Here is a 14,790-nt window from a genome sequence, read left to right on the forward strand (position 1 = left end):
TTTTAATATATACGCTCGTAGAGTCTCTTACTGGGTGCATCTGAAGTGCAGAGACCTATGCAAGGATGTGTAAAGAGGCCCTGCAGCACTTTGGACACCCCGACACCCGTCACTGTCTTCTGTGACGGACACTTGGTAGACCAGCATGGTCAGGAAGGTGGAGAGCCGCAGCCAACATGGTCTGAGTGTGCAGTATGGTCCTTATTTTCTTCAAGAAGCTCTAAGTTGAGGGAGAGTGGAGGGAGCAGGGAGGAGGGAGACAAGCTGGAGAAGATAAGATGTTGGACATGGGAAAGGGCCACAAACTTCCTGAGGGTAGAAATTAGCAAGGCAGGGGTATCTCTCACATGTTCTACTTTGTAGACATTTGTATGTTACTAGTAGATAATTACTTATGAAACAAAATGCAAAGTCCCAAATAGCAAAGCTGCTGACGGCTGATTTTCTAAAGGATAGGGCAGTGCAGACTAGCTCTCCACTCACAAAGCTGTGTGACTTACAGGAGTACAGTGTTCCCTCAACTCCACCCTGAGTTCTTTCTAAATTTTATGTCAAGTTGTTCACTTCAGGGACCGTACCAGAAAGGCAAAGTAAAAGTGAGGCCTTTGTGATTATTGACATCAAAAAAAAAAAAAAAAAAAAAACGTAAAGACTTAGACAAAATAAATGACTAGCACTGCATAGTTTTGCTACACTTTATTCAAAACTGGTCCCACTTCTTATTTAAGAGAGCTAAACGCCCAGTGTCCAAATATAAATATCACCATGTGTTGGAAAAATAACCTTCTGATTTGTGCTCTGACCCAAATTTGGCACAACTAAATCCTATGCAAGTCAGACAGGAATGCTCAGAGCTCAGCCGCAGTGAGCCCCTGAAGCAGCCCAGGAGGCTGTGGCTCCCTGGAGCCTCTCAAGTCACACACAGCACAGTGGGCACAGGTTCTTTTATTCTGTCCTGTGGGTGTCAACAGTGCTGACAAGATAGTTAGAACATTCCAAAAGCACACACCTGAATGTTGTCACATAGCACTACATCACAACTTAGTAACTACTCAACAGCTATGCCTACTAATACAGTGAATGAAATGGTATGCGTAGACCATTCCCTGTAAACAAGGCTGTGCACAACAGTAACACACATAATTATGCATACCATGATATCAAGGAGGAAAATACCTCTTTAAATAAACTATTCTATTTATAAATAAACTCTGATTTTTTTCAGTACACATTTACAGACCTGATCAATAAAAAGAAACAATATATATATTTTTTTCTTTAAAAAGCAAATGTTGAGATATGGACCACATGAGAAATTCATCTAGGGGGAGGAGAAGGGGAGGAGCAAGCAGAGGGCGTGAGAGTTATGAGAGTTACTGGTGTGAGCAACACCAACACAAGGCCAGGACTGACTGGGAGGAGCTCGGTTTACTTGAATTCCAGCAGGTTGCAATCGATCTTGTAGTACACATAGGGGTAGTATTCCTGTTGACTCAGGTTTAGGCCAGGGATATCCATGGGAGCCTGCAGAAAAACCACAAACATCAGTCAGCTACTTACAAGGTCTTTTATGGACACCTCGTCTGGCTGAAGTCATGCATTTACACGGATTTAATCTAAGTATTCACTTAGCTGTAAGAACTGGAAGAGCCTAAGCCTGCTGAGTCACTGAGAGGGAAGGCCAGGCGGGCTCTGCCCCAAAGCCTATCTGACTGACTGAACCATGACTTTCCCGGTTTATTGTGTGGAACTGCAAGAGGTAACTTTTTAAATCTTGGGTCTAGGACACAAGGCTTTCACAACGCAGTATCTAAATAAACCAACTCCAGGTCTATTTGTACCTTGTAAGAATTTAGTGAGAGCAAAATTTGTACCAAAGACTTAGGAGTCTTAGTTTCTCCACGATCTTAAGATATCAAGTCATTTCCTACATATTCTCTTAAGATATCAAGTCATTTCCTACATATTCTCTTAAGATATCAAGTCATTTCCTACATATTCTCTTATCAAGGAAACTAATTTTTCATTTTTCCTATACACAAGATCATAAACTACAGAGAAAACCAGCAAGATCTGTGAAATTTAAACTGTAAATCAAAGCCCAAGAATACAGTGAAATGATATTCATACACACACACACGTACACACATACGCCCTTGCAAAATAAATACAAACATAAATTGCTAATCTACTATTACTTCTACAAAACAAAACTGAAATAATTTCATATTTCCTTCCTGTCCACAATCTACAATTTTTAAAAACATTTAGAACATTGGTTGTTCCTGAACGTCTGCAACTATAAATATCTGATACATATAACAAAACAATGATGAGCTTCTAGAAATACCCAGAACAGCTGCAGCTAGTATATACAGCCATAGAACGTTTACCTAAAAAAGGGGGATGCTCAGGGGACACAAGTGGCCTGGTGTCCGCGCATCTCTGCCATCCTTTCTGAGAATCCTCATGCAGTCTTTTCTCCATCTCCCAAGTCCTACTGCCCTAGGCTAAGGTGCACTCACGTCAATGATGGCAGCCGCACTGCTGTCGAGATGCTTGTACAACTCGTGCAGCACTTCTCTTAGCTTCTTCACTGACTTCTTATTCGGCTGAAGGAGCATTGCTTGGAAGTTCACCGGCAAGCCGTACCTTAAAGAGCGACAGAGACAGTGTACAGGACAAGCACAGAAAGCAAACACAGAGAGCCATTTTCCTTGTAGAGCAAACAGCGTCCCCCTTCTCTCTTCATGGACACAGTGTGTTCTGTGTTAAATACTCCCTTTCCAGGTCTGCCACCAGCCACAGACGCTTCCACTAGCACGGAAACACAAACCTCCAAGCCCATTAGTGCCCTTTCAGTAAAAAGCGAGCCACTTCATGGGGTGTGAGCTCAGGCCTGCCCAACACTGGGGAGGCTGAGGCAGGGGTTGTACAAGCTTAAGGTTAATCTAGGCTGTAGAGGAAGAAAACCAGACAAAGCCAATCACTAGGAATTAATTAGTATTCAATTTCACAATAATCTATGAATATGCCAGTATGTAAAGACAATCTATGGATAAAAGATCTGTTTGTACTTAAAAGCTGAGATTTTCCATGCCTACTATAAGCACTTGAAATTTAAAACTTAAAACTGAGGGGCATGGCTGCATACACGTCTCTAAATGATTATAGTGTGTAGAGGGTCACAAGACAGATCTATACTGTACATGAAACTACATGCAAAATATCTGAAAAATCTTCATTTTAAACAAACGCTGGCATTGTATTTTAAAGACAGATTTCACTAACTGTGTAAACCAGGCTGGCCTTGAACCCAGAGATCTGCCTGCCTCTACTTTCTACCTGCTGGGATTAAAGGTGTGTACTGCCATTCCCAATGTGGCTAATATCTTAAAATTCTTTTTGCAATTAACTACAAATCATGTTCACATACTGATATATTTAGTGAACCAAGAACCACAAAACTAATGGTGTTTCCATGAAGCGGGTGAGATGGCTCAGTGGTTAAGAGCAGCCAGAGGACCTGGGTTCAATTCCCACACCCACAGAGCAGCTACCAACTGTCTGTACCTCCAGTTCCAGAGGATCTAATGGCTCTTCTGGACCTCACAGGCACTGTGGTACACAGATGACACACAGGCAAACACAAATGGTGGTGCTCCCCCAATTACAATGGAGTTCAACATTTCTTAGCCTAGAGCTCTTCACTGCAGGGTAGTCCTGGGTTTATGGGGGAGCTGGAGTACACAAACCTGCCCCTCCAGGGAAGTTCCACATACTGGTCAGCACCAAGAGGCCATGTGGAGCATACGTGACAGCACAGACCTGCACTTAGGAGGCTGAGGCAGGAAGATCAAAGTTTGAGCCAGCCTACGGTAAAATTGAGCTCCAGGTCAGCCTAGAGAGACTACATCAAACAAAACAAGTGGCCATGGTGAGCAACTGATTCGTACACCAACTACACATAACAACACAGTACAATGTGTGTGCCCCACAATGAAATCGCTAACTGCTCAGACCGACTCTCTTTAAACAGGACATGACTAAATGTGAAAGACAGAGCAGTGTGGGTCACCTTCCTGAACCTGATGTTAAAGAACCAGATAAAGATGCACTCGACAAGCTGTGTGACCCCGACAGCCACGCCCCTCCTAACTGGCTCTTTGGCTGCTCCAAATCACCTTCATAAGGCTGGACTGGGTCATGAAAGAGACACACCAAACTCTGCGACTCCAGCTTTCTCCATTAACTTTCTTACCTTAAAACAGATTCCACAAAAACCCGTAATGCTTTTATATGAATCCACGCAATAAACGCCTCACTGAAATTCACTTTAAGCCACCGCACAAGTGGTCCCTTTGAAAAGAGAAACACAAAATTACCACAAATTTGGTTTTCAAATGGCAGTTAGACAAGTCAGATATTTTTTTTAAGTGATTAGCCACAATATGAAAGTTTCAATTATTATACTGGATACAATTAGCTTACCATGCTCTTAAATGAAAGGGTAAGTCCCTACTCAGTAGCCTCAGCAGACTCTAGAGTGAACTAGGTACAGCAAAAGGAACATGCCTTCATGAAAGCAGTTCAAAGTGGACTTGAAAGCTGTAGCACAAACACTCGAGCACACTATGATACTCAACATTCTTAACACACTAGCAGAGAAGCCAACCTGCAACTTCTCAGGAGCACAGCCATTCCCATCCAGAGTCTCTGAAACCTGCTCATGATTTATACTTTCCTGATTCTATGCAATGCAAGCTCTTGTTGAACTTAAGTCTTTAGTACAATTTAAGAACTTCTTCAAAGATGTCAAACAATACCTCTTCCTGTCCACCTACCAAGACATCATTGACTTAACGCCTAACTTAGGATCATTTGGATGTACCAAGCAACTATGTTTAGGCCAAGAGGATACAATAAGCTCTGATCGAAATGTCTGCTCTCTGAGCTGCGAGGCACACAGCATGTGACATCTGCCTGCTAGGAAGCAGAGCAGTCAGTGGTGTAAGTGTGGTTGTGCAGCTGTGCAGGGTTAAGACTGTTCCCTGGTGTCTGAGGAAAGCCTGGGCTGGCCTGGGAGGAGCTGCCACAGGCATCTCCTTCTTATACACAGCCCTGAGCTGCTGGGGATCGACACATATTTAACTGTACATCTTCATTACCTTTGAGACAAGCTCTCATGTAACCAAGGATGACCTAGAACTCCCTGACCCTCTGCTCTTCCCCCAGTGTTGGATTACAGGGTGTGCCTCCCACAACCAGTGTTTGTCACTGTGGCACTGTGGCTTTGTGCACGCTAGGTAAGCACTCTACTGAACTACATCTTCAGTCCCAACACTTACATTTTTCTAGCACCAAATTATAAATTGCATTTTCATATTTTCCTCCCCTTTCAGTATCCCCAGAATGTATTTTTCCATTTTCCAAGACTCAAAAGCAAAATAAGCTCTAAAAGAAATCCAATGAAGAGACTACAAAAGGAGGCTGCGGCTCAGGGGTGGGGCCTAAGGTGTAAAGGGGGTGAGGCAGGCATGGACACACAGCCCTGCTGTGGGAATGCTGACAGAGGGACCTGGCACTTGCTGGCTGCCTGTAACCCCTACACTATAAAGCAGAGGCAGGAGAGTTCCCGAGCTCCAGACGGCCCTGGGCCACACAGTGCATTCCACCTGGACCATGGGATGAAACCCCGTCTCAAAAGAGTAGGATAGTAAAGGAACTCAAATCCTAGTCAGAGACAGCAGTACTGCTTCACCCTCTGCTGCATACTGACAACACTGAGGAAGGACACGTACAAACTGCTTCTTCTTGTCAGTAGACAGCCTGGTCATTTCTTCTTTATCTGCTTTCATCTCCTCCTCGTTATACTGGAAGTCACGAACTATGAACCTAAATGTGGAGGAAAAACCAAATTTGTCTACACCATATATAGCCAAGCCACCACATTTAAAATATATATATATATATACATCTCTGTATATACATGAGACCGATTAGACAGATATAGACTTACTTGTTTTCTCTGGCTTTGTGTCTGAAATCATCAACTGCTTTTCTAAACAAGGTGACGTTACAAAGATAACTGTCTTGGTCCTCTGAAAGAACACTAAAGGGGGAAAAGTCATTTTAAGCGCTATACTTAAACGGTGGAATTCAGAAACAGGATGGGAAGGAGCCCTCACCTCACTTCATCTGCACCACCTCCAACGGGAAAGACAATGGGCACTCCTGACAGACAGGCCTTCACACCCTCTACCACACCTCCAAGCTAACAAAGTTATCTGCTCACACTCTGGAGCGTGCTGTTCAACTTCTAGCACCAGTCTGCTTGGTCAAATTGTCTCTTCTTGTCTCATGAACTATTCTTCCTCTTTCCAGTCTAATCCAGCCGGCTCACCAGGGTCTGCCTCAACCACTCTGGGCTGCTATCAACTCCTGTCTCCCCACCCACCACACCCCCAATCAGAACCCAGGTACTCTCCTAACCACTGAGCCACCTCTCCAGCCCATAGTATTTATTTATAATATGGTGATTCTAAAACCAGAAGTAAGACTGATGAAACTGAGGGTTCTTGAGGAATTTAAATGCTTTCTTTTAAAAATAAAATAAAATAAAATTAGACAAGTATTTTAAGTTTCATTTTCCCCAGAAGCCTAGTGAACTCCTCATCCGTCCAGTAACTTCATGTGCTAACTACAGAGCTCACCTAAAGGCTGGCTTTAAGAACTAAATCTGCCCTGGCTCTTGACCAATCAGCCAGTCAGTCACTTGAGGCCACCTCCACAGCACAGGACAGGGAGGGCCTCACCGCCATCATCAGTGAAGTGCTCCTGATTCAGAACACTGACACCTCCTTCCCTAAGCCGCCCTATGAAATGATCACCTAGTTCTTGTTCCCAGTGCCTTCCAAACTCAGGTGGACAGTGAGCCACAGAAAGGGTTTGAATGAGAGCTGGAGAGATGGCTCAGCAGTTAAAGAGCAGGTTGAGGTTGGGTTCCCAGATTCATAACTACAGTTTCAGGGGAACCAATGCCTTCTTTGACATCCCTGGGCACCAGGCATGCGCATGGTACACATGTGTACACACACACACACACACACACCACTCATAAAAGAATCTTTCAAATTTAAGAATATCAGTTGAAAACAAACAAACCTGGACGTGACGGATCACACCTGTGACCCCAACACTTGGGAATCTGAGCCATGAAGCTCATTAGGAGTACAAGGCCAGCCGGGGCCACAGAGTGAATTCTAAGCTAGCCTGCACTACAGAAAGAGAATCTTTCTCAAAAGGAACCCAAAATCTAGGTAAGATGGTACCCACGTATGCACTATCTAGGTAAGGTGGTATTACTCAGCCCTTGGGAGGCAGAGTTGAAAGGATCATGAGCCCCAAACCAGACCTAGCTACACATATGTCAAGCTTGGCCTGGTGGAACATACAGCCCTTAAGACAAAGAAACAGGCAAAGTATGAGTTCAGGCCAGCCTGGGCTGCATGAGAAACTGTCTCAATAGAAATAAAAAGAAGGAAGGGAAGGAGGGCGGGCGGGCAGATGATCAAGTGATACTATCTTTTTTGTTTTTAATATTTATTTCTATTTTGAGTACTGGTGTTTGCCTGGATATATGTCTGTGCATCGTGTGTGTGTGTGTGTGTGTGTGTGTTACCATTGGAGATCAGAAGAGACCTCCAATGTAACTTAAGTTACAGGTGATTGTGAGCTACCCTGTAGTGCTGGAACCAAACCTGGATCCTCTGCAAGAATAGCCAATGCTCTTAACTGCTAAGCCAACTCTAACCCCATCACTATGATGTTTGCCTGCGTGAATGTTTGTGTGATGGTAGCAGAGCCTTTAAAACTGGAATTTCAGGCAGTAATGAGCTGCCATGTAGGCACTAGGAATTGAACACAGGTCCACTGGAAGAGCAGCCAATGTTCTTGACCACTGAGCCATCTCTCCAACCCTACTACCCATATCTAATTTACTTAATTTGAGTAAAGGCTTGAAACAATAACTACCTCGGGGTAACTAAAATTTTAGTTAACCAAGATGAGGATCGGAGCAGGCTACTTGCCTACTATGTGCCAAGTTCTGGGTTTACCCCCCAACACCACACACCCAAAATGGAAAATGTTAGCTACAAGCCAAACAAAAATCTTCATCAAGCCAGAGTTCCTTCCTGAATAGTGGGTGCCAGAGCAGTACTCTGAAGGCCTAGATGGCTTGTGTGAACTATATGCTCTACCCATTGCTACTTGGCTAGCTCTATGTTCTCCATGGACATTGATGCCAAATGCACTTTACACTGTGAGGTGGGGTTGGGGATCCAAAAGGCCATTAGGACAAGTACTGCCTGGATTTTACTATCCTTCCTTTAAATTATTAAAGTGATTAGCAAACGACCTAACTCTCTGAAATGGTATAAAGTCCTTTCAAAATCAGAGCTTATTCACTGACCTATACAGTCCCCCACCCAACCCCGAAGCCTGACTTTTGCATGTCTACCACTAGAGGACACTGTGCATTGAGCCTCACCCTCCTCCTGGATACCTGCTTCCAGAATACTGTGTTGGCCTCTGAGCTCAAATGATGTAGAGAAGTTACTACAGCCCAGATGAGACTGCATGTTAAGATGCAACCACTGTCTTCAGTTTGCCATGTGAAGAGTTGGCTTTAATAAAGGGTATTACTTCAAATACAGGGGGAAAATCACAATGAGCTCAGATTTGTGACTTATTTCTCAATACTTGTCAAATGTCAATGGTACCTTATGTTTTATATACTCTATCACGTCTTAAACTAACTTCCTAACTTCTTTGACATTTGAGAAAAGACAGTGGGACCCAAAAGTTCAAAGACATACCCAGGTCACACGGCAAATTAGAAGAAGAACTATCAATAGGGTCCATGATTTTCCATTATACCAAACTAACTCCGTATGGCACAATGAGCTGGAAAAGAAAGAACTTCTGGCCTGATCTTACTAAGTTCACTTTCTCACTGTCTTTGATACCTTCTCTTTAACAAGGCATCTCATGCAGCAATAACTGGCCACAGACTGATGACCTAGGTCACAAGCTACAAAACCATTGTCAGCCCTACCTTGCCTTGCCATTGGGCACTTGAAAACCATGTGCTTTAGACCACTTAAACATAGCCTCCTATCCTATGAAGAAATTAGCTGGCTAAAGTGCCTCACAGCACTGCTGTAACTAACAAACAGACAATGCACATTAAACTCATAACTCAAAATGCTTACTAAAAAGGCAAGCATTCTGTGGCTTTTTAAAGACTATGCAGATCTGGCCCCATCATCTGCTCAAACAAAATTTGAAGGTCCACACATTCCAGGAGCTGCCTGATGTGACTCCTTTGCTAGGTAAATGAAGACTTAATTCCTAGAGGAGACACAGCAACAGTGGATGGAAGCTTCAAGGAGGCAGCAAGATGTAGCAGAAGCCCCATGGTTGGCCCTGGCCCTGCTCCTTAAGCCCATGGCTGGCCCTGGCCCTGCCATCATCTTCCCCGTAAGTGTGACTCTGGCCTCACCTTAACAGTCCTCACACCTCCATCTATGAAAATGAGGGGTCAAGCCAGGTATGCCACTCCCTTCTAGATCTGAAATGATGATAACTAGAGTTGACATTTATGAAGTAAAAACAAGGGCCCTAAAATTACAGATTTACTGCAAAGGAAACACAGACCACAAAGAGATTTCCTAATCCCACAAGCTGTTGGAAGACTTGTAGGAAACAAAGCACTGTTGCAAGATGGCTACTTACTTGCTTGACCTTGGTACTACCATTTCTGCGAGCGTTTCATACTGCTTGATCCAGTCATTGTGGTTCAGCCTGCAGAAAAGACACAATAAACATCAGGAAGGAAAGACAAGTCCCATTTCTGCCATGTCCAGGAAGAGAAAACATGGGACACATGGGAAATGTGGCTCCAATAAAGCACATCTTATGTGTAGCAAAACATCAGTCTCCTACTGAGAGCGCCTCACAAACACAGAATGAAGCAGGAAGCCTGGACTGCACCCCTCCTCCCCCGCACAGCCAGGGACTGTTGCGACAGAGGCACAGCTTGGCTTGTTAACGTGGCAAAGCCCAGTACAGATTCTACATTATTTTTACACTGCATGGCTGGAAAACATTAATTTATACTTCATTTAAAAAACAGAAGAGGCCATGGGAAATTACTACCATTTGGTGGCCATTACAAAAAGCTAACTAAAACCCTATTTTACAGAAAGCAGGGCGTACCTCAGGAAGTAGCTAGGACACTGTGCAACAGCTTTCTGGAAAGGCCCCTGGCTTTGGGGTGTGGAGAGACAAATATGTGTGATTTACAGTAAAGGTTGGTAGACACAGGTAGCTTACTATGTAAAGTGATCTACAGGGGGTCTTGTTTACATCTTATGGTACAAAAAGCTGAAAATTTCTCAACACAATTTTAAAATAAAGCCAAGTAAGAAAAATATGGGCAAATATAAATAGGACTTTTTAAATAAATATCATGTTCCAATGTTCTAGGGAACAACTGTGCAAGAAAAGCATGAAGCAAAGCTTTGCACCCTGGGCACAGTGATGTATGTGTGCCTGTGACTCCAGTGCTTGGGAAGTGAAGGCAGGAGCAGGGCAAGCCCCAAGCCAGTCAGACCATAGTGCCAGTTCAAGGACAGCCCTAAAGAAAAAAACAAAAAACAAAAAAAACCAAAAAACAGAAAAATCCAAAAGCCTACACTCTGAGGAGAAATGCTCCAATCAGGCACCATTAGGGAAACTGATTCCCTTAATATTCCTCTCTATCCTCCTCTAGGAGCCAGTGTTTCTCTTTTATTCCCAATTCCCTAACCAGATAAGATACAGAACAAAGAAGGTAGGCTTCATGCAGTGATATTCTAAAAAGACAATGTAGCCTGTCTCAGCTTAGAATCCCCAGAGATGTTAGCAGTGTAGGGACCTGAGGCCACTGTCCCTCCAACACAGGCTTTTATGCCCTTGTTTTGAAACAGGGTCTTACCATGTATCTGGAGGCCTGGAATCTCTCGTTCAGCCTAGGCTAGCCTCAGCTCACAGAGATCTGTCTGCCTCAGCCTGCCCGCCCACTGCTGGGATTAAAGGCGTATGCCACACTGTGCAAGCCACCCACTCAGTTCTACTCTTTACAGACTCTCCAAAACTACACAGGAGCAAACATTCATTCAGAAGTCAAAGGGAGACCTCAAAGGGTTATTAGATCCAAAGGTCAGCAAACTATGTGCATTTGTGTTAGTAAGCACAGTGTTTTTACTTCGCCTGTTCACAGACTCTGCGGCTGCTTCAGCTCTAACAACCAATTGCCACGGTAAAGCACAGTTTTAAGAGCGGCAAAGCCAAAAAGACTGCCCAGCCCTGTATTTTTTTTTTTTTTTTTTTGAGACAGGGTTTCTCTGTGTAGCCCTGGCTGTCCTGGCACTCACTCTGTAGACCAGGCTGGCCTTGAACTCACAGACATCCACCTGCCTCTGTCTCCTCAGTGCTTGCATTAAAGGTGGTTGACATTATGGACTCTTGAAATAGACATACTTGGGAACTACCACCAGCAATGTGACAAGATACTCCGAATCAAGAACAAAGTCATCTTTCTTCACGATTTCCGCCAGGCTTCGCGTTAGCAAACTTCCCCTGAAGAGTAAGAAGAGAATCACTGGTGGGTACATGTCCAAATGCTTCTGTGGCCCAAGGAAAGAAGGGCAGGGTGACCTGTGGAAAATGCACCTCAGAGGCATGAGTCTTAGGAAACAGTTTTGCTCCATAAGAAGTCAACAGTTAGGGGCTGGAGAGCTGGCGACTCAATTCCCAACACCCACACGGTGGCTCAGCTGCCAGGGATCTGACACCTTCTTCTGACCTCCAAGGAAGGGCCCTAGGCATGCACTTGGTCCACATACATACAATAATACACAGAAAATAAAAACTTTTAATTTAAAAAAATGTATATAAGAAGTCAATAGTTAGCCAGATGTATCCTATCCCTACAACCCAAGAAGTGCCAATGCCTGTCAAAGTTTGACATCAATGTCCAACTCTGTGCTTATTTTAATTACCATAGCTGGGTTCTTCTCTTAATTACATATCCTGGCTGGGACAGTACGAGTTACCAGATCCCAGAGTCTAGTTCACTGTAATTATGAAATTATGTCATCTGAGCACAACCTCTGCTTTCTCTCTTCCCCCAGATATCATGTGATACTATTTGGTCTTTCATAACGAAAATGCCTGTCCTGTTTGTACCACAGACCATCTCCATCCAGCTTTCTCCTTGGATGATGATACAACTTTGAACAGCTATGTACTTAAAACTACACTTGGCGGCTAGAAAGATGGCTCAGTGGTTAAGAGCACTTGCTACACAACCATGCAGACCTGAGTTCAGATTCCAGCATCCACGTAGCAAGCTATGCACACCTATAACCCAAATACTACGAGAAGTGGCTAACACCAGGAGGGAATCTGATGACTCCCCTGTTCTCCACATGTACACACACAGACTCATGTGCAATTCTCTCAAATATACCACACACACACACACACACACACACACACACACACACACACACAAGGAAACTACCAATAACAAAACAGCCTAAAACTATACTTGCAATAATACTGTAAGATCAACCAAATAAGATTCCAAGTTAATACTTTAAAAAATCTAAACCTAGAAACAGTAGAAAATAATCATTATAGCACAGATTATTACATAAAAAAAAAACTTTGAACCAGCAGGTGATTGCTATGTAATAAATAAATTGATAAAATAATTAATTTTACACAAATTTCAGTAAAACATCAAATGCATTAGAGGAACTAAGCCATAGCTCAAGTGACAAGTCAATTTATAAACAGTTTAATAAATCAGCAGCACTGATCTCTTCTCATTGTTCAAATTCTGTAAAATTAATGAACTTTCTCTATGAAATACTTTAGAAATCATAAGAAAGTATTTTTCATGTGTGTATTTTTCAAGTGTATGTATGGCACACATACAGGAGCCTGCAGAGGTTAGAAAAAGAAATCAGATCACCTAGATATGAAGTTACAGACAAGTATCAGCTACACGTGAGTGCTGGGAACCAACTCGGGTCCCCTGCAAGAGCAGCCAAAACTCTAACTGCTGAGCCATCCATCCAGCTCCCCACAAAACATTCTGATTACAGAAACAGCACAAACTAGAACTTTCTAAACCCTAATGGTGTCCCGCACAACATGCATGCATGCACCACCCCCCCCCCCCACACACACACACACATTTAGCATCCACAAAGACTTGAGAGCTTACGCGTTCTTTCGCTCTAAATTCTGAAGATTCCCTTTCAGGTTGTTGTATGCAGACGCCCGAGACTTTAGGTCATTATCGATCTGAGTCACTCCCTTCAAAAGAGAAGAAAAACGGGCAAGTTATTTCTAGGTTTGCCTCTACCAATACAATTTAAATATTTTCTGGCATAAAAATATATGATTTCACTAAAACTTTAAAAGGACATTTAAAAAATAATCAACTTCACTGCCTTTAATCCCACTTGAGAGTCAAAGGCAGTTTGATTTCTGTGAATTCTAGGCCTGTCTGGTCTACAGAGTGAGTTCCAGGACAGCCAGGGCTTTACGGAGAAACCCCGTCTCAACAAACAAACAAACAAAAGCAAAACAGAACAAAACCCAAACTTCATTATTAACAAAACCCAAACTTCATTATTAACAAATTTCCTATGAATCTTTTGTACTACATTAGTCCATGTAGTTCATTTACTTGCTATTGCCACATTACTTCCTAAATCAAGTGACCCAGCCCACTAGGTGGAAGATTACTAAAAAAAAAAAAAAAAAAAACCTTCTAAGGCTAAACATGACGGCACACACCTTTAATCCCAGCACTCAGGCGGCAGAGGTAGGAGAACCTGAGTTCAAGGACAGTCAGGACTACTAGAGAGACCCTGTCTCAAAAGACAAAACAAAGGGGCTGGAGTGATGGCCCAAAAACTAAGAGCACTGGCTGGCTGCTCCTCTAGAGGACCCCAGTTTAATTCCTAGCACCCAAATGACAGCTCACACCCGCCTTTACCTCCAGTTTAAGGGGTTCTGACACCCTCACACAAAGGGTGCAAGCAAAACACCAATGCACATAAAATAAACATTGAAAAAAAGTTTAAAAAAGGAAAAACCTAAAAAGCATTTCATCTCTCTCTCTCTCTCTCTCTCTCTCTCTCTCTCTCTCTGTGTGTGTGTGTGTGTATGTGTATGTGTGTGTGTGTGTATAGCAGAATCTTCCCTGTCCAATCAATTTAAATATTAATACAAGAAGCATGTGACTGGACGGAGAAAGGGGAGACGGAGCTAAGAGTTTTAGAGACAGAGACAGGAGAAGGAAGGAAGATGGAACAAGAGGAAGATGATCCAGATTCCATGTGGCTTTAAATAGCCACAGGGAGCTATGAATATCACAAAGGATAGAATAATTGGGATAACTTATCTAATCTAGGTGGGCAACTTGTATCATTATCAATTGGCTCTGAAATTATTGTATGGGCATCTTGTGACTTGAGAATCTATTGATATGTAAATCTGGTTGATTAAAAGTTTCTAGAGTTTGGTTTTACCAGGTTACTGAGATTTGGGACCACTGACCACAGGGGTGGATGGCTGGGAATGGGAGCAGAATCCACAGAAAGAGAACCGTGATGGGGCAAGCCTAGAGGCGGCAAAACAGCGGGCAGCGAGTAGCAGGGAATA

At 43.2% G+C, this 14,790-nt stretch overlaps 1 protein-coding gene across 2 annotated transcripts in view; it reads right to left on the reverse strand.

Annotated features, from left to right (window-relative positions):
* Window positions 1-681: 681 nt before the first annotated feature.
* Atp6v1c1 (ATPase H+ transporting V1 subunit C1) overlaps window positions 682-14,790 on the reverse strand; it is a 31,102-nt gene continuing 16,993 nt past the window's right edge. For both annotated transcript variants that reach the window (XM_021183023.3, XM_021183022.3), the window contains exons 6-13: window positions 13,343-13,434; window positions 11,587-11,685; window positions 9,799-9,867; window positions 6,020-6,112; window positions 5,802-5,895; window positions 4,262-4,359; window positions 2,526-2,652; window positions 682-1,524 (exon numbers count right to left, since the gene is read on the reverse strand). In XM_021183023.3, coding sequence (XP_021038682.1) covers window positions 1,429-1,524; window positions 2,526-2,652; window positions 4,262-4,359; window positions 5,802-5,895; window positions 6,020-6,112; window positions 9,799-9,867; window positions 11,587-11,685; window positions 13,343-13,434 — 768 coding nt within the window. In that variant the 3' untranslated portion in view covers window positions 682-1,428. The remainder of the gene's footprint in view (window positions 1,525-2,525; window positions 2,653-4,261; window positions 4,360-5,801; window positions 5,896-6,019; window positions 6,113-9,798; window positions 9,868-11,586; window positions 11,686-13,342; window positions 13,435-14,790) is intronic.

This window comes from Mus caroli, unplaced genomic scaffold, assembly GCF_978045245.1.
Source record: "Mus caroli unplaced genomic scaffold, Mus_caroli_1 scaffold_16, whole genome shotgun sequence".
NCBI classification, from domain to species: Eukaryota; Metazoa; Chordata; class Mammalia; order Rodentia; family Muridae; genus Mus; species Mus caroli.